This window comes from Podarcis bocagei, assembly GCF_964188305.1.
Source record: "Podarcis bocagei genome assembly, chromosome: 13".
NCBI lineage: Eukaryota > Metazoa > Chordata > Lepidosauria > Squamata > Lacertidae > Podarcis > Podarcis bocagei.
In genome coordinates this window covers 41,051,267-41,078,477 of record NC_138138.1, presented here as the reverse complement: position 1 = coordinate 41,078,477, position 27,211 = coordinate 41,051,267, and the positions used below count along the sequence as shown (strand labels likewise).

Here is a 27,211-nt window from a genome sequence, read left to right as displayed (position 1 = left end):
TCTGGGTTGCTTGAGAAAGAGAGCACTTGGGATCAGGAGGGAAAGGTGGCGAGATTTTGTTGTCCGGGGAGTCCTTAATCCCCTGAAAGGCAAGTATGGATCTGCGCAGGGGTTAGGGCTTTACTTTGTAGAAGGGAGTGGAATCTAGTGGTTAGATCAGCCCCTGGGTTCTACAGCATGGGGGGGAGGAAGGGGTTGCTTTTAAGAAATGGGGACGTGAGCTTCCTCATGTTGAAAGGTTGGCTCCTACTTCGAGTCATTTCCTAATTGTGTAATTGACTTGCTCACAGCCTTTGCGTATGAAATCATTGCCCTCCGCAGGAATAGGTGCCGGGGACTAAGCCTACATGGATTTGCCTGAGGCCTGCCCCTTTTCCTGCACCGTCCCTGACTGACTGACTGCCTGCCTCCTGCCTGCTCCTTTTTATCTTCTCTTTTCTCCTTCCTGGTAATCTACCCTCCCCTTCTCTGTAATTCCACCCGCCCCAGAAGCAGACGGGGCGGTGACCTTAATGCACAGATATATATATCCACCTAAAAGGAGCCAAGATGCTTTTCCACCATCATCTGTGTCAACTTGCCCAGGAGGCGGACGAAGAGAGGAGCACACTTGACAGGTGAGTTTACCTGGGGCTGGGTGGAGAAATTATGGGGACCGGACCCCCAGATTTGGAAGGAAACCATTTTGCAGAAACTAACTTTACATGCGCTCAGGGGTACAGTTGTGGTGTTTACTAATGACATAAGTGCTCTGGTGAATCGTTTTTGGAGGATCAGCTTAATCTTCCATTCTGTTTCCAAAAGCGGCTGGTCAGATCCCTCTGGAAAGCAGGGCAGGAAGATGACAACCCTTTGCCTGTTATTCATTCCCATCAATTGGTGTTCCGAGATATACTGGTTCTGTTAATGGAAGATCCATTCAGCTGTCATAGCTAGCTATATATATATATACACACACACACACACACACACACACACATATACATATATATATTCTAATCTCTTTTTAACCCATTGGCACTGGTGACCCTCACCACTTCTTGTGGCAGTCACATCCAGGAGAAAATTATCTGCACTTTCCAGAATCAGTTGAAGACATTTTTTTGTTCCCTGTCTACTTGTTAGGGTTTTAGTCTTGTTTTAAATACATTTGTTTTTGTGTTTAACTGTTTTTAATTGTCTTATACATAAATTGCCTTGAGACCGTGATTTGGAAGGCGATTAGTAAATTAATTTTGGCGATAATAATAAGCTATTATTATTATTTTTCATGTCCTAAAGTTTAACCCTGTCATTTTTAGAAAGGTAAACCATTTTATGAGATGTGTCTGTGTGTATGGTATTACACTTCTGTGAATGAATAGGCATTACTGTGGCTTGTGGTTTGGCATGTGGGAACGTCTGTGGCTGGTCGGTAGAGCTTCCCCCTTGCATGGAGAAGATCTTGGATACAGCCCCCAGGATCTGTAGGCAGGGCTGGAACAGATTCCTGACCAGACCATGGAGAATCGCTGCCAGTCAACGCAGATTAATGGTCCCAGTTACCTCAGTATTGCGGACCCCCTGTTTTTCAAAAGCCAAGACATGGCCCCCCTTATTTTTGAAGTTTTCAATAACCCTGTGGTAGTTTTTGTCATGTGAATGGTGCCATGGATCCCCTGGGAAAGATACATGGACCCCCTCGGGTCTATGGATCACCAATTGGGATCCACTGGCATAGAAAGTACAGAACCAGATGGAGCCCTGTAGCTTCCTATGTGCAAATCATCACAATTGTGCCTCTCCCATGCACATGTATCCTGTACACACCAAAAGATTTGCACACAACCACCTATACGAGATGATCTGCCTACAACTTTCATGCATTTCCCCACTTCCAGCGCGTTGGGAAAGTTGGAACTTTTCAAGCAGTCCTTAGGACACTCCTTTGAACTCGTTTGCCGCAATGCTACCTCAAAGCCACAGATGGATCAAAAGGAGAACAGCTTCTATGCCACCTGTAGACCAATTTCAAAGAGACAGAAAGTTACTGATAGCTGTCCCAAGGCCACGCAAGAGACTTCCTTGACCTTCAATCCAAGATCGCTAAAGTTTTCATCTGCTCCGCAAACCTTGCAAGACTCGTTTATCTGGGCTTCTGGTAGCCACATTAAACCTCTGGCCGTGAGGTTTTGAGCATGTTTTCTCTTGTTTAGTTTGAAGACGCTCGTTGCTCGTTAATGCTCTGCCGCCACCCCATTAATCCACATTTATGTGGTAACTCCACCTACCCTGTGGGAGTCCGTATCAAATCAAACTGTTATTCCAAAAGAAAACAAGTTTCTAGACCTTGTGGCTGCCTGGGGAAATCATAACGTTTGTCACCTGTAGAGAGCAGAGCAGCTACAAGTATAACGTTGGTTTTTGCTTGTGTTGCCAGGTAAGCTCCCTCACCTCTGCCACCGAACGGACATTGGTAAATTCCGTATTCTGCTATTGACACAGACTCTTGTTCAAGAATTGTCTCATTTGTTCAAGAATGGTATCGTTTACTCATCTGTTCTCCTGCACTTTTTCTCCAGCATACTATGGCTTCTGTTTGGGTACCAGCGACCTTCACTGCGGTGGTCCTTTTGCTTTCTGGGGGATGCTATGCCAGTTCTTCAGGTAACGCCACCTTGACCTCACCCATATCCTAAGTGTCTCCATTTTGCTGGGAAGGGCTTTAAAGGATAATTCTTGGGGGTGAAATTAGATGTTCCTCTTTGCATGAATTCGGTCCCATAAACTTATGCCACCTCTGTTTCTTTTCCTCACAGGTTCCTGGTGCTATGACAGCCTAATATGTGGTAAGAAAAATAGCAGCCCTATCTTCTCTTTAGCCACAGATTCCAAGCAAGGCATACTTTTGAGCCAAGTCCATCACACCAAACTCAACTTTTATTTCCAGGGCTTTGTTCTGTAATGTACTAAAAATGCCTCTGAACATGCGCAAAGTGCGTTTTCCTCTCTACCTCCTTGTACAGATCCAGGGCTAAGTGGGAGGGCTACCTAACAGAGGGTATCGTTTTCGGGAAGTTTAGAAGCCTCCTCCTGCTGCTGCTACTTCTCCGTTTTATTTATTTAATTCAGTTCCCCATCTCTAATTACCACGTTGCTTGTTTTTGGCTCTTTCTTTTCTTGGCCAGGACCTGACACGTGGTCATCCCAAGGTCATTGCAATGGCAAGAGGCAATCTCCCATCGATATTGTCACCAGCAGTGTCAGGCATAACCCCAAACTGGGTGCAGTGACTCTCACCGGCTACAACGACACCAAAAAACTGCTGCAAATGAAGAACACCGGGAAAACAGGTGAGTGTGCAAGCATTTCCTTTTTAAAACACTATGCGTCTAGTCCTTAAGGTGGCAGGAAAGTATGGGGGGGGGACACAAAACTGCAAGATGGGGAAGCTGCCAAACTTCATCCCTTCCTGTTTGTGCCATTCATAGTAAAAAGCTGGATTTCCCCAACTTTACAGTGATGGCAGCATGGAGGAGCCCAGAAGAGTGTGGGAGAATCTCCCAACCTTTTCCCCCAGCGTGGGACAGGTTTGGAAAGGCAGCCTGTCCTTTTCTGAAGGGGAGCGTCATTTATTTCCCTTCAGTTTAACAGGCTGTAGGCAGATCAAGAGATTTCACCTGCATTCTGCCCACATTCTGCCAGGGCCCCATGACAGTCCTTTTCCCTCCGGTTTTTTTTTGTGATATTCTGCCCCCTTTCAAGTGGGTCAGAACAGCTTGGTGCTTCTCTCCTTTAGCTGGTGGGTGGACCCTTTTTTATTTTAATTTTAATCCAAACCAACGGGCGCCGACCACCTGAGCTGGCTATTAGAAATATTATACATTTCAAACTCAGAATGGCCTGCCCTCAGGGCAGCCCACCTGTTCTGTGTGTGTGTGACTTTCTCATTGGAAGGAGACGATCCCACCCTCCACGCTGGCAATGATTCGTACATGATTCATAGCAGATCAGGCAGTTCTGCATCTCTCTGATGGGGATGTTTGATGATGGCCCAATCATCAATGGGAAATGCTCCATTGAGGACCTTGTCTTTTGCTCTTTGTTATTGGCCTGCTTGCTCTATGTGCTTCAGCAGGGACGCAGGTGGCGCTGTAGGTTAAACCACAGAGCCTAGGGCTTGCCGATCAGAAGGTCAGCAGTTCGAATCCCTGCGACGGGGTGAGCTCCTGTTGCTCAGTCCCTGCTCCTGCCAACCTAGCAGTTTGAAAGCACGTCAAAGTGCAAGTAGATAAATAGGTACTGCTCCGGCAGGAAGGTAAACGGTGTTTCCGTGCGCTGCTCTGGTTCTCCAGAAGCGGCTTAGTCATGCTGGCCACATAACCCGGAAGCTGTATGCTGGCTCCCTCAGCCAGTAAAGCGAGATGAGCGCCGCAACCCCGGAGTCGGCCACAACTGGACCTAATGGTCAGGGGTCCCTTAACCTTTACCTTTACCTATGTGCTTCAGCAGGATCCAGGCTTCGCCAGCCTGCTGCCCTCCAGATATTTTGCACGTCAACTCCCTTCATCCCCTGCTAGCACAGGAATTGATCAAAAACATATGGAGGGTGCCTGGTTGGCAATAGCCGGAAGAGGGTGCAAGAGAAGGGAGGGAGGGGGTAAGTGCCTCCTTCTAGACACGCAGCACTGCACCCCACATTACTGAACCCCTGTGGCTACCTGAAGAGAAGGCACCTTTTACATACGGTACTTTAATTTCCAGTTTGATGATTTAATTAAAATTTAGTAAGGCAGCAGTCCTAAGCATTGTCAAGCTTCCTGGCAAAAGTTATCACCCTCAAAAATCAGCACAAATAAGTCATGAATCATCATTACGTTCAACTGAAATCCAAAATCATTACTCTGTAAAAATCAATAGGATATACTTGAGAGGAGGTGCAGTTAGGATGGGACCGTCAGTGTGTGATGGACACTGATGTTTCTCTTTCAGGATAAAACTCAGCCCCCTCCACCCTAAAAATGCACTTCTGTGGCTATGTGCACACTGTACCTTCAAAGCACATGCAGAGTACATGTACATTTCCCTTCCTCTCAAAAGAACCCTGGGAACTGGTCTCACTTTCCCAATCGTACGAACCAAAGTGTGACCAACCCAGCCCAATCCTGCGCGTCATTGATTGCAAATGGCACCACTTCCGCAGCTACAAAAGCAGTAAGAGAAGCTTTTTGGTGGAGAATTCCAACACTCTTGATGCACTAATAGAAATTGGTCTGGTCTGCAGTTGACATAGAACTGGGCGAAGGTCTCCAGCTGAGCGGCCCTGGGCTTCCGGCTACATACACAGCCAAGGCCTTTCACCTCCACTGGGGAGATGGAGTCCATAAACCTGGATCAGAGCACTACATAAACGGCGAACGGTACTCTATGGAGGTGAGGATATCTTCTCTAATCTGGATTCTGGGATTGATAGCATGTTAATGTCAGCTGGCATATGTTTTATTATATTTATTTTTCTTTCCTTTTGCTTTATTAGCAAATATTTTTTGTGTTATAATAATTGTTTCCTTGAGCATGTGCACGTACATTTCTTTTACCTCTGCATAACAGCAGCATAAACTCCATCTATACTGTATTTATCAGGGTATGCAAAGCTTTCAAGTCAGAGGGCTTTTTAGAAATTATGAATGACCAGGTCTAAGGGGAGTAGACACAAGGATGGATTTCCAATATGCACCAGTCTATCTCTTTGCTCGTGGAGGTTTCTCCACAAAGAACAGCCAGGTGGGTCAGCAGGGATATGTCCCAAACTGATCTATTTTCTTTTCTCCCCTCAGTTACACATTGTGCACACCAAAAACAACACAAGTCTACCGGAAGCCTTGAAGGACCCACAGGGCATTGCTGTGCTAGCATTCTTTGTCCAGGTGAGGGATTGGGGAGGTCAAGGTTTGTGCATGTCTATGTTACCAGCTGGGATATCAGTTGTAAAGCATTTTGGTTGTTTTGGCTTTTCCCAAACGATTCTGGGAACTGTGGCAAGAGTTTTTCTCTTGGCCAGTCATTCACCGTGTCACATTAAACCAGGGGTCAGCAAACTTTTTCAGCAGGGGGCCAGTCCACTGTCCCTCAGACCTTGTGGGGGGGGGCGGGCTATATTTTTTGGGTGGTGGGGGGAAATGAACAAATTCCTATGCCCCACAAATAACCCAGAGACGCATTTTAAATGAAAGCGCACGCTCTACTCATGTAAAAACAACAGGCAGGCCCCAGAAATAACCCAGAGGTGCATTTTAAATAAAAGGACACATTCTATTCATGTAAAAACACGCTGATTCCCGGACCGTCCACGGGCCGGATTTAGAAGGCAATTGGGACGGATCTGGCCCCCGGGCCTTAGTTTGCCTACCCATGCATTAAACCATCATTTAATTTGACCAATGGTTTAATGTGATGTGATGACTGAACTGCTTTGCCTCAAGTTCACTGGGAAGGGGGCACAGCTGTTGAAAACACCACTTGGCTATTCCATGGTAGAAATGGGAGAACTGGAAGAAGTGGATGTTGTTGACAAGCAGTAGATTGTTCTGCGTGATGAATAGGCAGTGTTGCTTCTGAAGAAGCACTTCTTTCAAGGAGATAATCACATTTTCCCAGGACTCAATTAACCATCTTTTCTCGCTGGAACAAAGTCCCCAAAAGTATGCGCCTGTTGGATAATGCCAACGACATCATGAGCGATGAGCACCACAATTCCTGCCTCCCTCTGCCTCTGCTTCTTAAGGTAGCCCTGGGAAGGGGAGGAAGACATTAAAACAGGAGAGGCTGAGCCCTAGGATTCTTAGGTCACACTTATCACACTTTATTTTTTGGTCTTATTTTACACTATATGATGTTTCCTCTTTACTGCAGGGCTATGAGAAGGCACAGGGCAAGACAGCTGAAGCATGGGAATTGTTTAAAAAGAAGCTGAAGGATGTTGAGAAAAAGGGTAAGTCCGTCAGTGAGTGGGAAGCCAAGTAAAACATCTGGTTCTTCTCTTGTCTCAGAGAATCCATCATGGCTACCACAATGAATTGGAACAAAAAATAACCAGTATGAGCAGTGGGGAGGTGTGATTCTTTCAGTCGCCTCCCTGATAAATCCTGGGGATGGTGGTTTCACAAGGGCCCCTTGGAATTCTTCAGAACCTTACATAGAACTGCAGTATTCAAGAGTCCCTTGTTGGGGAACCATTATTATTATTATTTATGAAATCTGTATTATGTCCCACGTTTCCTCTAAGGAACTCAAGGCCCCCCCAAAAAACATTTTATTCTCACAACAACCCTGTGGTGTAGGTTAGGATGTGAATTAAGTATGGAGCAGAGATGCAAGCAACTTACCTCCCCCTGTACAGGTGAAGACACAAAATTCGATGGCAGCTTCTCTCTCCAGGACTTGCTGGGCCGCCCGGAGCTTGACCGCTATTACCGCTACCCTGGGTCCCTCACCACCCCCGGGTGTGACGAGGTTGTGCTGTGGACCATCTTTGCCGACCCCATTCTGGTGTCGGAAGACGTGGTGAGTGCTGTCATCTTGTGTGTGTCTGTGTGTAGACAGAATGCTGAGGCACAGAAGTCCTTAGAGAGGTAGGAGGAGCTGTTGTCTAAAACATCTGAGGTACACTAGGTTGGGAAAGGCCAACAGCACAGGTATGTTATACTCTGGGATACATGAGGGAAATTTGGGAAATTGGCTTCTCCTCTCTGGGCTCCCCTTGCAATTAGGATCAAGAGACTTTTCTTGGTGTTTGAAGTAAAATAAAAAGGCCTACCTACTAGAAGTTGGGCTTTTGGGTGGTGGCCTGTGGTTTAATGATTCCTTCTCCCACAGCCACCACACCAGGAAGGTAGGAACAAATACTGAATTAGACCTGTTGGTACATCTAACTCAGGGTTTCCCCAACTTGGGTCTCCAGCTGTTTTTGGACCACAGCTCCCATTACCCTCAGCTAACAGGATCAGTGGTCAGGGATGATGGGAATTGTAGTCCCAAAAAACAGCTGGAGACTCAAGTTGGGGAATTGGTTGCCCTGCGTTTCAGACGGGACATCCTTGGAGATACCAGGGATTGAACCTGCAAAGCAAGAGCTCTGTCCCTGAGCTATGCCCTACTCTAGGGTTTCAGACAGCTAGCCCTATCTGGGAGTTAAAAGACAAGGCCTGGAGGAATAAGAAATGGAAGTTTAGATTTCTCAGGCAGCTGGATTCTACAGTCAACCCCAAACCCTGACCCTATTTTTTCTAAATAAAAAAATTCCTTCCAGTAGCACCTTAAAGACCAACTAAGTTAGTTCTTGGTATGAGCTTTCGTGTGCATGCACACTTCTTCAGATACACTGACAAGATGCAGATGTGATGAGCTGGAGGGTGAGCATTAGATGGGTCAGAAACTTTGAGGATATACAGGGGATGGCCAAATAGCAGGTAGACGAGTGGTGAAGGCACCAATGGGAGGGCAAGAGAGGCTTTGAAAGCGGAGGTGGCCTTGAGAAGGAAGCACCTTGATGACCAGAGAGAACAGAGCCATTTCCCAGCTGTACACTATTACGTCCTGTTCCTTATTTGCCTCATTACGTTATCCTATTCTGTCAAAAGCAGTGTCACGGGGCTGAACAGAACTGGCCTCCCCCAATTCTGTGTGCTGTTTGTGGGTCGTGGAACTGGAGAGTGAGGGGGCAGTTTGCTGAATGTTCTCCAGCGGAGAACCAAAATTCTCCAACAATTCAAGAGCAGCTGAGAAACCTCAGTTCAACTCCACGCTGTCGTAACTCGTGCTGTGGAGTTGCCACATCCTGGTCTTCACCGGGTAGATCCCACAGCCCGACGTAGGAGTTCCTCCGTTGCCATGTGCCACCACCTGACGCCTTCCTTCTCCCTTCCAATAGGTGCATGCTTTTCCGAATGAGCTTCATTCAACGGACTCCTCCACCGGGCCCCATATTGAGAACAACTACCGCCCTCTGCAGAACATTGGGGACCGGAAAGTGGAATCGTCTGCTGCTTTGAAGCACAAATCCGCTGCCACGATAGCCTCTCCGCCAGTAGGGCTCCTCCTCTTCATTTCTGTGGCTACTCTTGCATCCTTCTTACCTGCATAAAGGCTGGAGGTGGGTGGGTGGATGTAGGACCCACACGGAGGAAGAGTCGACATGATCTCCAGAGAGGCCAAAGCTAGGCCACAACTCTTTCTGTCCCCCTCAGAAACTCCAATTCACCTGCATCTACCTCTCAACCAGCTCATCCAGTACCAGAAGCACTGGCAAAGGACACTAAAAAGGCAGGAGGTGCACATTTCAGTGAGGAGAGGAGCACAGAGAAGGAGATCAATAGCAGCCAGGATGCCCAGTGCTGGGGAAGGAGTGCGGTTCAGTCCACTACAGCTAGAGCTGAAACTTTCCATTCAAAAGAGCTCGTTGTTGACATTTCCCAATCTTATATTGTGGCTTTGTTTCTCGGTGATATTTGAGTTTCCAGATCAACGTTTGGGTTTAAGTGGAATGGAACTATCATCAACGTTTGAGCAATGACGCACATTTTGATACACTGCATACCAAAACTTCAGATGTCAACAAAACAAAGGGGTGGGGGGTGGCAGGGAATCACTGGAAATATATAGATTTCCTTGTGGAGTTTGAGGTTCAGGTCTGTCTGGGCTAAAACTTCCAATGATTAAAGAATCAACATTAATTTCAGCTCTCGTTTTAGCAGGAATTGGCAGAAGCTCTGCTTGTTCCCACAAAGGTGACTTTGGATGGCACATTCACACGCGTCTCCAGCACTGCAGAGAATACCCATAGTCCCTAGTGGCAACCTCTCAAAGGCAACACATCTCCAGTGAAGCGTGTTCACACGTTCAGCTGCCACTGAGGCACCAAGCGATGTGCATGCATGTGTGACCCAACTCATTCCCCATCGTGCTATGAAGCAGCAACTGGGACCAGAGGTTTACATTAGCTGAGAAACTGAGGCAAACAGCCACCCTTTAATTACCTTCCTTGCTCTCTTGAAAGTTTGTTTGTTTGTTTGTTGTTATATGACCAGTGCTTTTTTCAGGGGGGTACTCAAGGGTACACAGTACCACTACCTCTTTTTGTTGTGATTAAAAAGTGTGGCACTTAAGTGTACTGTAACAACTTCGTAGTGCGTACTGGCACCTCTCTGTCTTTCTCTCTGTTAAAAAGTGTGACACACACTGTAACAACTTCATGGGAAACAACTTCTAGGGAAACAGCTTCTAGGGAAAAAAACACTGTGTACGACCAATCTCCAATGGTGGAAAATCACTTTTTTAAAAAATAAAAAAACAACCACAAAATTTTTAAAGTGGAAACTTTCACGAATGGAAAATGCATGGAATGCTACTTACTGATCATTCCTTGGCAGCTTCTATTGTGAAAATAGTTTTGAGAACTAATGAATAAGCTGTAACTTAAAAGACAAATGTGTGTGGAAATTAAATTAAGCGGATTGTGTGCTGCAGTGTGTGTGGTTGCACTGACATAAATAGAGGCAAGCGATACTAATTATTCCTTACTTTATACAGTATCTGTCTTGCTGTTGCTAATGGGGTCTCTCTACCTCCTGCCTGCCTAGCTCTAAGGGGGGGGGCCCCTGAGGTCACAGCATTCTGAGAGAGGTGGTCCGGGTGAGTGCCAGCGCTATTGCCACTTCGTCATAGCAGCTAGAAATTTTATTGGGAAAGACAAAAGCAGCTAAAGATTTAAATGAACTTCAGTAATTCTAGATTTAACTGATTTAAAAAATCTGTTTTACAATTTTCTAGCTGTCATGGCAAGGCACCAATGATGGCACTTCCCCCCACCCACCCACCCAACTCACCAATAATGCTTCACTCTGAGCAATTATGGAACTGGAAGGGACCACAAGGGTCATCTAGTCCAACCCCCTGCAACTCAGGAACCTAGCAAGGACCCGCTGTCCTCAGAGTGATGCATGAGGATGGGGCAAGCGCTTTGGAGAGCCCTGCATAGCCACAAGATCCTTGTTGTGTGGGCTGGGAAGGTGTTAATTCACTGTTTCCTAGACCCAGCACCTGATGCAACTGCTATGATTTGCCTCATGATAAGGCCAGACTTGAATCTGAACTCGTGTCTCCCTGGTCCTATGTCCAACTGTGTACCCACTATAACTCTAACCACAGTGGCTTAATATATCGGAGGACACCATGCCGCCACCACATTTTCCACACAAGGAGTACAGTCTCTGGGGAGTCCTATATGGCTATCCCCAAGTTTTTCCTTGACCTGAGGTAATTTTCCTCTCCATGATGGGCAGAAGCACACTGAGAACAGTAGACCAGACTGTGAGGCAACCAACCAGGAATTAATGTCTGGTTAAACTGAAGCAACTCTTGGTGTTCATGATGTTTTAGCAAAATGTTTCAGCATTTGCATGTTAAAGAAATAAAAGAATAAGCTGCCTTCCTTACTACTGGCGGGACATAGGAAGGCCTCCATATTGTGTGGGGAAGGGCCAGAGGGACAAATCACAGTCAACTCTCAAAACCTGGGCTCAATTTCTGTTAAAACACCACAGCACAATTACTCTTCACCTGAAATCTCATGAGTTTCTTCTGTCTACTGAGTGTGAGTACAAATTGAGTAAATGTAAGTTTAATAAAAGAAAACCAGCCATGGGTGTGTGTGGTAATAGAGGTGGTTTTAATTTTTCTAAGAAATACCTGATATGTGTTGTCATCAAAAGGGGAGGGGGAAGGGAGAGAATATGGTCTCCCTTATGAAACACACCACATTGAGAAATTATTGATTCTTGGGTCAGGAGATAGAACTCCCTGCATAGCTCAGATCTTTGAAGCAGAAGAAAACAGTTGCCATCAGTCCTTGCAATCCACACACTCTTTGGCCCCAAAACGATTGCCAGGGCATTGTGCCGGATCATACTCATTTAGGTCGAAGGCACTGATCCTTCGGTAGTTCAATGGTTGCACAGGACGGTAATTATCCTGCATACGCCGATTTTCTTCTTTGGTGGTAAAAAAGAGTGAGTTGGTGAATTTCTTTACCTAGAAGGGAGAAAAACAGGAGAAATGGGAGGAGGAGGAAGAGGAAAGGAGAGTAGCACATACAAGCTCAGGAAACCCATGCAGCAAAAGGACCAGTGTCAAATGTCTAAAGTCGAACTTGAGTGCCTGGGGATCGAGGTGGCCTTCCGCCATGAAAGCTCTCTCCAAACGACTGTGAAAGGAGACACTGCCTACTGACCTAGAAGTTTCCGTTGCTGTTGCCAAGCCCAGATCTGTAAAGATTCTGTGTGGCCTCCTTGGAAGGTAAACCCTAACTCTAAGGAAAACCTTGTCCAGGAAGGACCCAACCTAGCCCGCTCACCGAAGCATTTCTGGAGATTTTGAGGTGTGCAAAGGAGCTCCCCAGAATCCCTTATAGCACCTCACCAGGGGACTTCCCTGGGGACCATGCTCATTCTATGGAGAATGTGGCTCAGCAAGGTCATAGATAATCTGGGCTGCTAGTCAACTTAGTTGACATCCACACTGGATGTGCATGGCTTCCACCAGAGAATCTTGAGGACTAGTCTATTAAAGGGTGCAAATAATTGTAGCTCTGCAAGATGTAAACTACAGCCCCCAGGATTCTTTGGGGGAAGCTGTGTATTTTTGAATGTGTGTCAGATGTGCTTTAAATGTGCGGTGCAGATGCGCCCCACTATTGTGTGAGGCACTGGTGGGGCAGGACACATGAGAGTCTCAAACCAGGACTCCAACTGGGCCCCAGCACCTCACTATCTGTGCTACCTAGCGTCACATTGTTCCTGCCACAATCCTTGCAGGCTGAGGTGTGTTTCTCAAAGGTACCTCCTAAGGGGATGCCCCACCACTTACCTGACAGAGCCCTCAGTCAGCTGGTCTCACAGACCAATCAGGTTCCACCAGGCCCAACAAGGGCAAGGTGTGGAACTAGGAGGCCAACTCTGAGCAGGCCGTGTCTTACTTGTATGAGGAGAATCCTGTCAGGCTAAAACACCTGCTTCTCTTCCTCTACATTGTTCCCTTTGGAATTTGATCCCCTGCCTTTCTGTCTTGGGTTACACTCTTGGCCTTTGGCTCTTCTGATGCCTGAGTCCTCAACCCTTTCCCACCTTGGACCATGTAATTCACCTTAACCCCTATCAAGATGAGAGCTGACTTCTCAAGGAAACCTGATTGCTTGGGGATGGAACTCCTTACGAACCCTAAAGTATTGTGTCCCTTTTGTAAGGGACTTTGGGATAGTACCATCTGATTTTACATCCTTATGAACTAACTAACTGATCACCTTCCACAACAATCTACGAAATATAATAAAAACAGCAAAAATGGTTAGGAAGCAGCATTAAAAAACCAACAACTCAGAAATGAGTTTAAAAACTATATGAAATGGACAGCCAAGGCAGAGACCTATTCGCCCAGCTGGGAAAGCTTGTTGAAGCAGAAACAGCCTCATCTTTTCCCTCAGAAAGTGCATATAATGGGCACCTGCTTCAGGTCAACAGAGGACTTTGTTCCACAGAGGAGGGGCTTCCACAAATAAAACCCTGCTCCAAGTTATTGTGGAGCAGGCGTCTAATTCCTTTGGGACTTGAAAGAGAAATTCTCCTGCAGCATGCAGTGACCTATTTGGGGTCGGGGATCTGAACGTGAGGGTGTTGTTTGTGGCGGTGACCTTGTGATCCATGTGTTTCCTAAGAACCCACGAATCAAAACGCCTAGGCCTCAGTCCGCTCTGACCCCAGCAAGCTCCATTCAGTGAACCTAATGATTCAATCCCTCCAGCTGCCGCCACCCCCACCCTTCCTCAAAGAATAGATGACACCCACTCACCACATAGGGATGCACCTTGATGACCTTAGGAAAGACAAACCAGGTCACAGCTTCAGAGCAGTTGGGAGTGGTGAGGGAGCCCTGGTAGCGGTAATACTTGTCCGTAATGTTAACGGTGTCTCTAACTTCTTGTCTGAATAAGTCCGAAAGAGAAAATTCCCCATTCAGTGGCACAGAGTTACCTGGGGAAAGACAAGAAAGGTGAGAGGCCTGGTAGAAAGAAAGATCCATTCATTTTCTAAGAAATGGAGGCAGGGTGGCGGAATGGGGGAACCTCACCTTTTTCTGGGATTCTGCGCAGACTACTAGCCAGATAATTCCATGCACCGTCAAAAGGAGCCTCAAAGGACTTCTACGGGGACAAGAAAGGTAATGGCATACGTTACAGGAAATTATCTCTATGAGCTTCTTGGCCTCCTCCATTCCAGAGGGCTGAGCTCTAAGCAGCCCACAACAGCCCCCAGGGGGTTCAGGGGCTCCTGTACCAATCCAGCCTTTGACTGCACAAGCATGGGCCACTCTGTGCTGTTCCTCACCTGTATGAGGAATCCCAGGACAACAAATCCCTCTGGGTCCTTTGCCGCTTCTTTGGTGCTTATGCCATTTTTTGTGTGAACGACGTGGAGCTGGTGCAAGAGAAGGGAAAAGAAAGGGAAGTGAAAGTGAGAACGGTATTTCTAAATTATGCCAGAGAGAGAGCAGGAGTAAGATTCCTGGATTTAGTTCAGTGGGTAGCAGTGAACTATCTTGCTGGCCACTCTGGATAAGAGGATGCTAGACTAGACTAGATGTGTCTTTGGTTTAATCCATCAGGACTCTACTGAGTGCAAAACAGATTCCCTACGGCTGAGCCACACGCCTTCCACATAAACTCATGCATCCTTGGAGTGCTGTTGCTCCCTTTGGAGACGCGAGCTATGATTAGCAGTTGTGCTGCCTCCTCTGGGAGTCAGTCTGCTCCCAAAGTGCTCTGCTTGCATATTTGGCGTGGGTTTGAAAGCAGCACCAGATTCAACCCCATAAATCTCCAGGATGCTCTCTCATCCAAAAGCAACTAAACTGCATTGCCCATAGATTTATCACTGCTGTCAAGAGCACTTAGTAATACTACAGCTGGTTATTATATTGTATCCTCCTTTTCAGAAAAGCAATAGATTGCCCCAAGCCCTCGAAAAATAAGTAGCTATGTGCATTTTTTTAATCTGGCTGTTGTGTTCTGTAAGAGCTCCTTCAGATTATCGGAGCATTCATCCCTATTTGCTTGCACCAGTTAAACTATGCCAGGTCTTTTATTGAGCATGATTTTTGATTTGTTTACGGGGTGGTTTAATGATAATGAGTGTTCATCCTGCAACTCAATTTCCTTGTGAGGTGTTTACATGCCTTTCCCTTAATTATTAATTCATCCCACACTTTTCAATGCATTCCCTGTCACATCCCAAAGTACAAAACATCTGCTAGAAAGGGAATTGCTGTGTTAAAATGACAAAGTATTGCTTTAATCCACTTCAACTGTGCAAACCTAAATTCTAGGATGCACTTGAATCCCTCCTGCATGATACTGATAGCCCAAAGTAAGGTTACCAGACGTCCCCATTTCCCGGGGACAGTCCCCAGATTTACAAATCAGTTCCCTGACAAAATCCACTGAATTCGACTGAAGTTGAAAAGTGACCCTGGATTCATAGAAAAAAATCTGATAACCTTAACCCAAAGGCACCCTTACTCCCCCAGCTAGCCTAGGAGCTGTGACATCATATGTTTGCAAGCACGCTGGCTGCTGAAGAGGAAGGTCTGCCCTGGAATGTTTGCCTTTTTTGCTCAGTGTTTCTCAGAATTGGATAGGGAGATACAGTATATAAACAAGCGAGAGCCCAGAGTTTCCAGGAGCCTTAACTGCAGCCTTAGTGGAATTCTTAAAAAGTGAGCAAGTGTGGGCTAACCTTTCCTTGATGCAACATTGCATAACCTTCCTGCAAACTAATCAAAATGAGCGCTCATCAATAAACAGCCAATATCATCTAACCTCCCCACGAACTTACTGGAAACAATTCAAGACGAAGGCTCAATAAACTAGCCATCTGGCAGTGGCAGACCTTGGGGTCTCAATTTTCAGTGACACCCTGTGTGACACCAAAATTCAGTGACCCTTCGCCTTTTGTGCTCTATTCCAAATCATAGCTGCAGCGTCCCCTGCAGCATCTCTGAGGCTCCGCGCCCAAACCAGTCTGCATCTGGAAGTGGCCAAGATCTAAACGGCCTCAGTCCAGTATACCTGAAGGAGCGTCTCCACCTCCATCATTCTGCCCGGACACTGAGGTCCAGCACCAAGGGCCTTCTGGTGGTTCTCTCGCTGCGAGAAGCCAAGTTACAGGGAACCAGGCAGAGGGCCTTCTCGGTAGTGGCACCCGCCCTGTGGAACGCCCTCCCACCAGATGTCAAAGAGAAAAATAACAACCAAACTTTTAGAAGACATCTGAAGGCAGCCCTATTTGTATTTTAGTGTTTTGTTGAAAGCCACCCAGAGTGGCTGGGAAAACCCAGCCAGATGGGTGGGGTATAAATAATAAATAATAAAAAATTATTATTATTATTATTATTATTATTATTATTATTATTATTATTATTATTAAAAAAGCACAGCCTGAACACCAGAGAGCGGAAAACGACATTTATAGGTCCAGGGCAGCAGAACAATAATACAGTGGTGCCTCGCAAGACGAAAAGAATCCCATTGACGGATTAGCAGATTAGCGCTATTAGCGGCTTTTAGCGGCTTAGTGGCTTATCGGATCAGCTGATAAGCGGCTTAGCGGCTTAGAAAAAGGGAGGGAAAGGGAAAAAACCCCGCAGAAACTCGCAAGACATTTTCGTCTTGCGAAGCAAGCCCATAGGAGATTTGTTTTGCGAAGCACCTCCAAAATGGAAAACTCTTTCGTCTAGCGAGTTTTCCGTCTTGCAAGGCATTTGTCTTGCGGGGCACCACTGTATTTGGGCTAAAATGCTCAGCTGCTGTGGACTGCAGCTCCCATCAGCTCCAGCCAGCATGGTCAACTGTGGGGGTTGATGGGAGTTGTAGTCCGCAAATGTCCGCAGGGCACCACCAGGCTGGCTACCCTAGTCTGCCCATTTGTTGCTCACTCTCACCGCTGCTTCCCCTGCTCTCCCAGATGGCTCACCTCCATTGAGTAGTGCTGGCCATTAATGGCATGTTCTGAGCCTGCGTGGTGGTTGGTGCCGAAGTGGAAGTGGAAGGACTTCAGGTGGTACTTGGCCGGGAGGCTGGGGCTGGAAACGGTGGCTCCTTCCTTCATCTCAACATCAGCTGCAATGGATCCAAGAAACAAAGCAAGCGTTGAGTTGAGATGGCTCCTTTGATTTTAAAAAAGAATAATAACGTTTCCAGGATTCCCACCACCAGCGAGGCAAAATGCTGAAGCTGAGTTGGCACCGGGGCTGGTCCATTGTTAAGAGATGGCTCATGTAGTCAGAATGGTGTGCTCAGAAAAGATCAGGCTAGGTGGCTGTGTGTGTGCTCTATACAATTAAAACACATTTCCACTCCCCGAGAATCCTGAGAGCTGTAGTTTGCAAAGGGTGCTGGGAATTCATAGAATCATAGAATTGTAGAGTTGGAAGGGACCCAAAGGGCCTTCTAGTCCAACCCCCTGCGATGCAGTAATAAATTGTAGTTCAGAATTGTAGTTCTGTAAAGGTTAAGCTACAGTTCCCAGGATTTTTGAAGGAGAAGCAAACACACTTTAAATGTGCATTAAATGTATTGTGCGTATGCATGTGGTGTTTGGGAAGGCAGGTCTGTTAGGGAGTCATTCATCCAGAAACAGGGAAAAGATTCCAGAACGGTCGTATATAAGTGGGAGTGGCACTCTGAGCACGCGCAGCTTCAGCTGGAAGTGCCAGTCAAAGGAGAACTTTCGTTTTCGCTTTTTGCAGACGACTGAGCAACAAATGTTGTCTGCAAACTGATGCGTCATGACCGCCGATAGATTGTGTCTGCCTAGGTCGTTCCCAAAGAGGAAGAGGGACTGAAGCTTAAGTATGCCGTTACAGCTATTGCTATAATGATTGTAAATAGTGCTATCGTGATGCATTTATGACCAGTCAAGCAGTAAATCACTTGACTGAGTTTTACAGCGTCTGTGGGTGTTTCATCTCAAAGTGTAACTTCAGTTGCTGACCACTGCTTCCAGAAAAGCTGCTAAATGGACGAAAGCTGCTAACGAGATGCCTACACATGAGTATTCTCATGCAGCAAAAGTGTGATGGACTGTGACCTTCAATAAGGTCTCCACTGAATATCTAAAATCAGGGGCAGGGGAACTTTCTAGCCCAGCAATCTAGATCTTTCTGTCTCCACCACTCCGTCAGCCAACTCTGCCATCATAATGACATTTGGCGATTGACAAGTGGGTGATACCACCCACCTGTCAAAGTTTGCCTGCGGGGGTGGGGGAGGGGAGATAGTAACCGTGCAGGATTCAGGTAAGCAAACAAGCAGGATTGAACTCCAAGTGCATCAGCTGATAGGCATGGGGTTCAGTCCTTCTTTCTGTAGGACTTAGGGATGTGAAAGAATTCTCCCCCTCCCCCAAAGAGCCAATCCAGTCATATGTCAGTTATGGGACAGGTAGACATCAGGGGCATGGCAGGTGGGTGTGATTAAGAGAAAATGGCCTTGCGGACCAAATGCCTAAAATGTATTTTGGAAGGGTGCAATTTGGAGGGAAGAAGTGGGGGGGGATGAGTGAGCTTATCCTTTCACCCCATCCACCACTTTCCTCGCTCAGCTGCTTTCCCCCCTTCCCTCCCCCAGCTTGGTTTTGCTCTGTGCTGATAGGACAGTCTAGTTCTGCAGCGACTTAAGTAGTTCTGTGACGTCTTTCGATTTAGGAAATCATCAAAGCTTATTTTTCAAGTCTCCTGAATTTGTAGTTGTGCATTTGTTGATGCCGTGATCCTACGAAGTACTGCAGGGCCAAACCCCTCTTCTTGGCAAATGGTTTTATCTGCATCTTAGATTATGTACAGACGGTTGAATAACACCAGTTGTTCGCTGCCCTTTAACTGATGGCTGGCTATAAAGAAGAGAGACAGGAACCTCTGTACGTCATAGACAGAGTACATGTCAACTTCTCTCTCCCTGGGGCCAGTTTACCTATGAGATTTTCCTTACCCAATATATTCTTGCTCAACCCCTTTGATATGCAGCACTGGCCATGCTACTAGGTGGTGCATGACACCCATTCTGCACTTGTGAGGAATCTATATTTTAGTGTGACAGCCCCCACACTTGCAAACACCCTGACTACAGTGGTACCTCGGGTTAAGTACTTAATTCGTTTCAGAGGTCCGTTCTTAACCTGAAACTGTTCTTAACCTGAAGCACCACTTTAGCTAATGGGGCCTCCTGCTGCTGCCGCCGCGCCGCCGGAGCACAATTTCTGTTCTCCTGCTGAAGCAAAGTTCTTAACCCGAGGTACTATTTCTGGGTTAGCAGAGTGTGTAACCTGAAGCGTCTGTAGCCTGAAACATATGTAACCCAAGGTACCACTGTATTGACATCAGGCAGGCGCTGTCACTGTACACGTTTTGGAGAATGCTAAAACCTTTTTCCATTTAGACAAGACTACCCAGATATGTGGGGAATCGGGTGGCGCTGTGGTCTAAACCACTGAGCCTCTTGGGCTTGCTGATCAGAAGGTTGGCGGTTTGAATCCATGCAACGGGGTGAGCTCCTATTGCTTGGTCTCAGCTCCTGCCAACCTAGCAGTTCGAAAGCACACCAAAAGTACAAGTAGATCAATAGGTACCGCTCTGGTGGGAAGGTAAACAGTGTTTCCGTGTGCTGCTCTGGTGTCAGTGTTCCTTTACACCAGAAGCGGCTTAGTCGTGCTGGCCACATGACCTGGAAAAACTGTGGAGCGGACAAATGATGGCTCCCTCAGCTTGTAAAGCGAGATGAGCGCCGCAACCCCAGAGTCGTTCAAGACTGGACTTAACTGTCAGGGGTCCCTTTACCTTTTTACCCAGATATGTAGAATGCTGCCATGCATTTTAAAATCTGTTTTCATCTTATTGTTGCTTTAAAAGACTTGGCAGAGCCCATTTAACTGGTGGCAGCAACCTTCCAATCCACCACCCTCCAGATGTCTGGGATCCCCACTCCCATCAGCCCAACAACTTGGCCAATAGTCAGTGATGATGGTAGCTGTAGTCTAGCAATGCCACTATCTGGGTCTCCCCACTGTGTTGAAGCATAGCTGTGAAGCCACCAGCTCCCATGGAGACACAGAGAATAACGCACCTGCGGTCAGAGTCCCAATTTCAAGACCCCTCCCAATGCCTTCCACATTGCCCGCCGTTGCTTGTCGCCTATACTTACGGTAGTCCCCTTTGTTCAAAAGCTCCCTTGGCCTCCGGCGGTCCTCATAGCCGGACAATGTCAAGGGACCCAGACAGGAATCAGGCTGTGTATACTTGGTGACAATGTTGATGGGAGACTGCTTCTTGCCATTGCACTGGCCCAGGCGTCTCCATGTAGGGGGGCCTAGGGAGAGGGAGGCAGAAGCAGGTGTGGAGCCAGCGAGGAAGAGGAGGAGCCCAAGGCAAAACTGAGTATTGCCTTCCCTTTGGACAAGACAGCTTATTGAAGCAGAAAGGGTGACTGTTGGCCTTCCAGTACCATATAGACACGCACTCTATTGATTAATCTGGGAGTCACGGCCTGATCCTACACACCCAGTCTTCCACAGCAACCAGCATCTTCACTCCAACCATAATTGTGGGCTGAAGTTGCAAGGGTGGGGAAGAATTCGCTCTTCTGAGAATTGGGAAGGGTATCATTCTAAGGAAGGGCTGGGGAACTGGTTTTAACCTCAGGTTGAAGGTGTCACTAAAACAAAAACATTTTCTTCCTTCATCCTAGCAGGAGTTTCTGGAATCCTACCAAACTGAGCAGGGTTTGACCCCCCCCCCAATTGTTGGCTGACGAGCAAGGGGTTAAATCCTGCTGCTCTGGCTGTGCGCACCTCTTCGCTGCTGGAAGAAGATTTAACCCCGCCCTCCTGAGAAGGTTTAACCCCGCCCTCCCACCCATGCAGGATTTAACCCCGCCCTATCAAGTGACGTCAGCTGGTGGGCGGTTGGGAAGATAGCTTTGTGGGTCAAACTCCAGCTTCTGGCCGGCAAGGATTGGCCAATGGGCTGGAGGTTCCCCATTCCTGGCCTAAACTCTAATTTGGATTGAACAACTGCTCAAATTCCTACCCATTTGTCCCACTTCAATGAGGAAAACTTGGAACTGCCAATAGGGAACCAGGAACCAATTGGGAATTTCAAACTGGCATAATTGAATTGGTGGCCTAGTTTGTGCTGAGGCCTCTTTCAGGCTGGATATGGCTCAGCCCAGCTTCCTGCCTAGCAGATTAAACAGGCTGCTCTGTGGGAATGAGAGTTTGAAGCCCCATTAGAGAGGCCTGCTACCCTTTCTGTGCCTCAGCGATCAAACCGCACTACTGGAGAGAAATAGTCTTTACTTCTTACACTGGGAGATACTGAGCTTGCGGGTGAAACCAAGGAATGCTGTTTTGCTTACCACAGCTTGGCTTGTCATAGCACCATTTCTCTGTAGGAGAAAGAGAGAAGTGTTAGCAGATGGGAGTCCGTAGAGAAAAGAAGCCCGATAACACTTTACTGAAAAAGAACAACAACAGAGGTTTTGTCTTTCTCAGTACAAGCCTTATACTTAGCAGGAAGACATTCAACCAGGCACACAGAGAGGAAAACTCCCTCCAAACTACACAGCCAATCAGAGTATGTGCTACCTCAGTGAAGATATTGCAATTCTGCTTGGTTACTAAGCAACACCTCCACCCATCACCCTCTTGGCTAGTTGACTTTAACATTAATATAATTGACCCTTAAACTACAAACTGAATGACCCCTGCACTTCAAACAAGGACAGAAATTTTGTATTATATTAGAGACTCGGGAATATTGCACACACAATTAAGTAAAAGGAAAAATAAGGGAAAATTTGATAAAACCAAGGGACAGGATTTGCTGAAACAAATTTGGAAATCGGGATGCAGAAAGGGGAGGTATGGGGAAGTCGGTGAAGTAAGGTTTAAGAAAAAAAGGATTTGAAATTATACATGTTTGTGTTTGTTTGTTTGTTTGTTTGTTTGTTTGTTTGTTTGTTTGTATTGTGTAATGTTTGTGTTTATAAAAATTGTGAAAAACCAATAAAAATTTTATTTTAAAAAAAGAGAATATTGCACACACATCTTTCTGCCTTATTTCCGTCTATAAGGCAAGAGAAGACCGGGGCTGTTTATTGTTGCCACTGTATGAAGTGAAAGCAGCTCAGCTTCACCCAACTTTCTGGCCCCCATTACAGCCATTTCTTACCTCCACTTTTTCCTTCTCTACACAGAGAGACAGAGGAAGATGGGGGAGAATTTCATTTGGTTAGTATTTTTATCTGAAACCCCACCCCACCCTTAATTGCATTTTCCATAATAGTAAGTGAGCTGGAACACAACTAGCTTTCTACATTCACACCTCTCTGAATTTTGTAATGCAATTCTCCAGACAAATAATGTGGAGAAAAATGAGTATGTTGGGGAGAAAACATGGATCAAAATGCATCGGTTTCCCGTCCTTTGTCTGGTTTAACACGAGATGATAAGATTGCAGAACCCAGTAAATCCCCAAGGACTGATGCAACACTTTCTTCCACAAAACTAATCCGAAACTTTGGCCCCATGAGCCAAAGAAATGAGCCCTGGACTCTGTGAACCTTGAGTCTCCAACCAGAGACCCGTTAACAGCACATCCGCACCATACATTTAAAGTACACTGATATCACTTCCCCCAAAGAATTCTGGGAGAATTCAGTCATGGCCTCCCCCAAAGAATTCTGGGAGCTGTGGTTTGTTATGCATAATGAGAGTCACAAGGAGGCCCCTTATCCTGAGCTACAATTCTCAGAGCAGTTTAACCATCAAATCCTTCTTCCCGGGGAATTCTGCGCTCCAGAATTTACCGTCGTACTTTGCCGCAGAGGCTTACCTTCACAGCTAACATAGGATCCTCCCAAGAGCAGCAACATCACTAGATGTGTGATTGGTTTCAGTGTGGGAGCCATGATTGCTACCTGCGCAGAGAGGGCATGTTAGCAAAAGACTTCTCCCACTCAGCCTTGTCCAACCCTCAGCACCAAAGCAGTGCAGGCGCCAGCCCCGTTCACAGTCACTTTCCTCGGCTATGTGATCAGTGTCGCAATTTAGCATAAGAGCAGCCCTACTGGATGAGGCCCAAGGTCCACCTAGTCCAGCATCTTGTTTTCACAATGGCCAACCAAATGCCTCTGGGAAGCCCAGAAACGCAACAGGACCTCTCCCTCCCCACGTGTGATTCCTAGTGGCTGGTAGGCAGAGGCACAACATCTTCAATAGTGGAGGGGGAGCACTGTCCAGGGGTGGACTTTGGCTTCTCAAATTTCAGTGGCGCCCTGCGTGACACTAAAATTCAGGACCCTCTCCACCCCACCTGCCTCTCACGCTCCCTTCTACATCATTGTTGTGGCGCTAGCACCCAGTGCAACCGCAACAGTTGTGCCATCCCAAATCCACCTCTGCCTTGTCTGCCTCCACTTGGAATTTTCAGAACTCTGATGCCCAACTATGCGCCAGCTCATCTAAGGCAGAACAATTGTCTTAGATCGACACCAGCCCATGCATGAAGTCTCTCATCCATTTACTTATCATCGGGATCTCCTATGTGCTAATTAGCTCAACAGCAATTAACTTCAAATTTCGCAACATCAAATTTTGAATGCGGAAGGTTAAAGGGAACAAAAGGCATTCACGTAATATTTCCATATGCCCTTATGCAACTTGGAGCGGCCTGAGGGGAAGTTTGGGTAGGATCCTTGTTGAGTGATCAGCCTGGGTGCTCCTGGCTGATCAGGGGATCACAGAGCTGCTTATTATTATTATTATTATTATTATTACTACTACTACTACTACTAGATTACCCCTGCTTTTCAGCCATGATTGGTTCCCTAAGTGACCTACAGCAATTAAGCAACATATAAGAAGATACCAAGGCTGGATCTAGACACATCAAAGATGCTTTTCAGTTTAAAGTGTTGTAAATTGAAACAGGGAAAAACGGGACTCCACGTTGCCATCTTGGTGGCACAACGTTATATTGTACATGCAATGTACCGTATTTTTTGCTCTATAAGACTCACTTTTTCCCTCCTAAAAAGTAAGGGGAAATGTTTGTGCGTCTTATAGAGCGAATGCAGGCTGCGCAGCTATCCCAGAAGCCAGAACAGCAAGAGGGATTGCTGCTTTCACTGCATAGTGATCCCTCTTGCTGTTCTGGCTTCTGAGATTCAGAATATTTTTTTCCTTGTGTTCCTCCTCCAAAACTAGGTGCGTCTTGTGGTCTGGTGCGTCTTATAGAGCGAAAAATACAGTATACAAATCACTTTAGAGCTGAGTCCCCAGTATAAAATATTGAGAGCACATTGAGTACAGAACCATAGGAAGGGACCCTGAGCATAGTATTTTACTGTGTATAGTATTTTACTCTGACACTGTCAATTGATGGCATTATCTAGGTTCCAGGAGCCTTCCTCCAGAAGGAAGGTGGAGGGAGGAGATGCAGAGAGAATCAGGGCTTGGCTGGAGCTGAAGAAGGCATCTCACAAGAGCAACCTCTTCATTGATCTACACCAAGAATGGGGAACCTGCAACCCTCCAGAAACGTTGCTGGACTTTAACTGTCGTAATCCCCAACCATTAACTACACTGACTGGGGCTGATGGAGTTGGACGATGACTGGAGGGACACAGGCGTCCCATCCCTCATCTACAGCCCTGTATGGCTTCTAGTCAGAGAAAAGCATTTGGGAGACACCAAAAGGTCCTCCCGTCTGGCCCTACACTTACCCAAGGGCAGCAGCATAATATACCCACCCACAACACATACGCAACCAGGCTGTGCAAGCTTCTAGACCCCATTGTGCCACAAGCTGAAGGCTGGGGGACTGAAGAGAGGCACAGACCAGGAGATCACATTATGACAGACAACAGAGGAGGAGGAATTAGCAACACACACACACATACATCTTGCAAATCCTTGAGATTCTCCTGCCCTTGATCTCTACACCAGGAGAATGCCTCCCCGTTCTTACCTTCTGTACCAGAGTCGCCCTGCGTTGTTGCCGAATCCTCTGGGAGTTGCTTCTTTCCAGAGATGTAGTACTTCAATTATGGGCCCCTCCCCACAGAGGAGGGGAGCGGTGGATGAGAAAGATGGGTTACCCAAGGGTGGCAATTGGACACACCCTGTAGCACAAGAGATACCTAGTTGAGGACAAGACAGATAGGCACTCAAGAGGAGGTGCCAAGTGCGGTGATGAACAGGTTGACAATGTACTCTATGTGCACTTTGCATACGGCAAGGAAGTCATCATATATAAAATTAGGTGGCTGGTCATCTGATTTTTTAATTGAGAAATCTCTCTCTCTCTCTCTCTCTCTCTCTCTCTCTCTCTCTCTCTGACATGTCATCTTTGACGTTTTGTTTTTAATTAGTTTGAGACTTCAGAATATAGAACATTCCCTATCAGGGTCATCTGCTTGGTGCAGGTGCGATCTGTTCCATTATCATCAAGTGGGAAAGTGCTGGTATTTAGGAAGGATGGTCCTGCTTTACCATGAAGTATCATGAAGCAGCGGGATGCAGGTGGCACTGTGGGTTAAACCACAGAGCCTAGGGCTTGCCGATCAGAAGGTCGGCAGTTCGAATCCCTGGGACGGGGTGAGCGCCCGTTGCTCTGTCCCAGCTCCTGCCAACCTAGCAGTTCGAAAGCACATCAAAGTGCAAGTAGATAAATAGGTACCGCTCCAGTGGGAAGGTAAACGGCATTTCCGTGCGCTGCTCTGGTTCACCAGAAGTAGCTTAGTCATGCTGACCACATGACCCAGAAGCTGTACGCTGGCTCCCTCGGCCAATAAAGTGAGATGAGCACCACAACCCCAGAGTCGGTCACGACTGGACCTAATGGTCAGGGGTCCCTTTACCTATTGTGAAGCAGCAGTTTGGGGCAACAGGAGACTCCATTTCCCTGCTCTCCTTCGCCCTTTTCAGTTTGAAGCAGCAGGGTCTGTTTAGCTTTTTATTCTTGGGCGGTTTGACGTTTTGAGATATGTTAAAGGACTATTTGTTCTCCGTTTTTTAAACCAAAGTTGGCTCGGGTGCGTTAAACCCTCTTAAAAGTGCCATTGAATGGCTGAGACAGGGCCATACCTCTGTGCCACATACAGAAGGCCCCAGATTCAATCCCTGGTGTCTCCAGGCAGGGCTGGAAAAGATCCCTGCCTGAAATCCTGGAGATCCACTAGCCAGTCAGTACAAACAATCCTGACCTAGATGGACTGGTAGTCTGACTTTGTATAAAGGTAGCTTATTATGTAAGAGAGACTGGAACAAGGGCAGAAGTTGGGCCTACAGTGAGATACGGCAGCTGCCTCAGGCACAAAGGCAGATCTGGAGACCATTAAAGACAGTGGAGGAGAACGTGATACACTGGGTAGAGGGTTGGACCAGGCCATGGAAAGCCAGGGCTCAAATCCCCACTCAGCCACAAAGCTCACTGGGATGACCTTGGGCCAGTCACTGCCTCTCAGCCCAACCTACCTCACAGGGTTGTTGTGGGGACAGAATGGGGAGGAGAAGTTTTGTATGGCACCTTGAGCTCCTTGGAGGAAAGGCGGACTATAAAGGGATGAATGAATGATTAAATAAATAAGCAGAGCCTGTTGGATCAGGCCGGTAGCCGATCAAGCTCAGCATCCAGTGGCCACGCAGATGCCCATGGGAAACCTGCAAGTGGCACCCCTGGCACAACAGCACCCTCTTCACTCCTGCAGTTCCCAGAAAGTGGTATTCAGAAACAGGCTGCTTCTGGCAGTAGAAGTAAAGACAGAAATGTCTGACCCGTAGGGCACAGGGAAGCAAGCGACTGAGGTAGAAAACCCAGATGGTTTTCTGCGGGTTGACATTTGTTCTAATTCAGCAGTAAACTGTGTGTTTTCCTGGGGGAAGCAGCGTGACAAAAGAAATACCTCTTGGGCTCATGCCTAGCAATCACAAGACAGAAGAAGAAGAAATCAGGGGACAAAGGGAAGTGTGGATGAGCCCTAGTTAATTTATTATCTGTCGGCTTTTTGGTGCTTGCTAAAGGCACTCCTCTTTTGAGCAAGCCTTCCAAAGGGAGATCTTTATGCCAGATG

General features: G+C 46.9%; 2 protein-coding genes across 4 annotated transcripts; one reads left to right on the top strand and one right to left on the bottom strand.

Moving 5' to 3' along the window:
* On the top strand, window positions 1–10,502 carry LOC308571655 (carbonic anhydrase 4-like). 3 transcript variants are annotated; one of them, XM_081167302.1, is made up of 11 exons: window positions 1–89; window positions 322–617; window positions 2,562–2,646; window positions 2,799–2,828; window positions 3,168–3,332; window positions 5,264–5,412; window positions 5,817–5,906; window positions 6,892–6,970; window positions 7,379–7,542; window positions 8,909–9,064; window positions 9,729–10,502. In XM_081167302.1, the coding sequence occupies exons 3-11, from the start codon at window positions 2,568–2,570 to the stop codon at window positions 9,825–9,827; spliced, it is 1,011 nt and encodes a 336-aa protein (XP_081023428.1). In that variant the 5' UTR covers window positions 1–89; window positions 322–617; window positions 2,562–2,567; the 3' UTR covers window positions 9,828–10,502. The 3 variants fall into 3 exon arrangements, with proteins under 3 accessions (XP_081023428.1, XP_081023429.1, XP_081023430.1); XM_081167303.1 differs by having other exon boundaries at window positions 71–89; window positions 490–617; XM_081167304.1 differs by lacking the exon at window positions 1–89 and having other exon boundaries at window positions 137–617; window positions 9,732–10,502.
* A 1,179-nt stretch (window positions 10,503–11,681) lies between these two features.
* Window positions 11,682–25,272, bottom strand: LOC308571656 (carbonic anhydrase 4-like). Its single transcript, XM_081167305.1, has 9 exons — window positions 25,108–25,272; window positions 22,972–23,056; window positions 21,494–21,523; window positions 20,282–20,446; window positions 17,058–17,203; window positions 14,415–14,504; window positions 14,158–14,230; window positions 13,879–14,060; window positions 11,682–12,066 (listed from the first exon to the last, which is right to left on the bottom strand). The coding sequence occupies exons 2-9, from the start codon at window positions 23,045–23,047 to the stop codon at window positions 11,878–11,880; spliced, it is 951 nt and encodes a 316-aa protein (XP_081023431.1). The 5' UTR covers window positions 23,048–23,056; window positions 25,108–25,272; the 3' UTR covers window positions 11,682–11,877.
* Window positions 25,273–27,211: the final 1,939 nt, after the last annotated feature.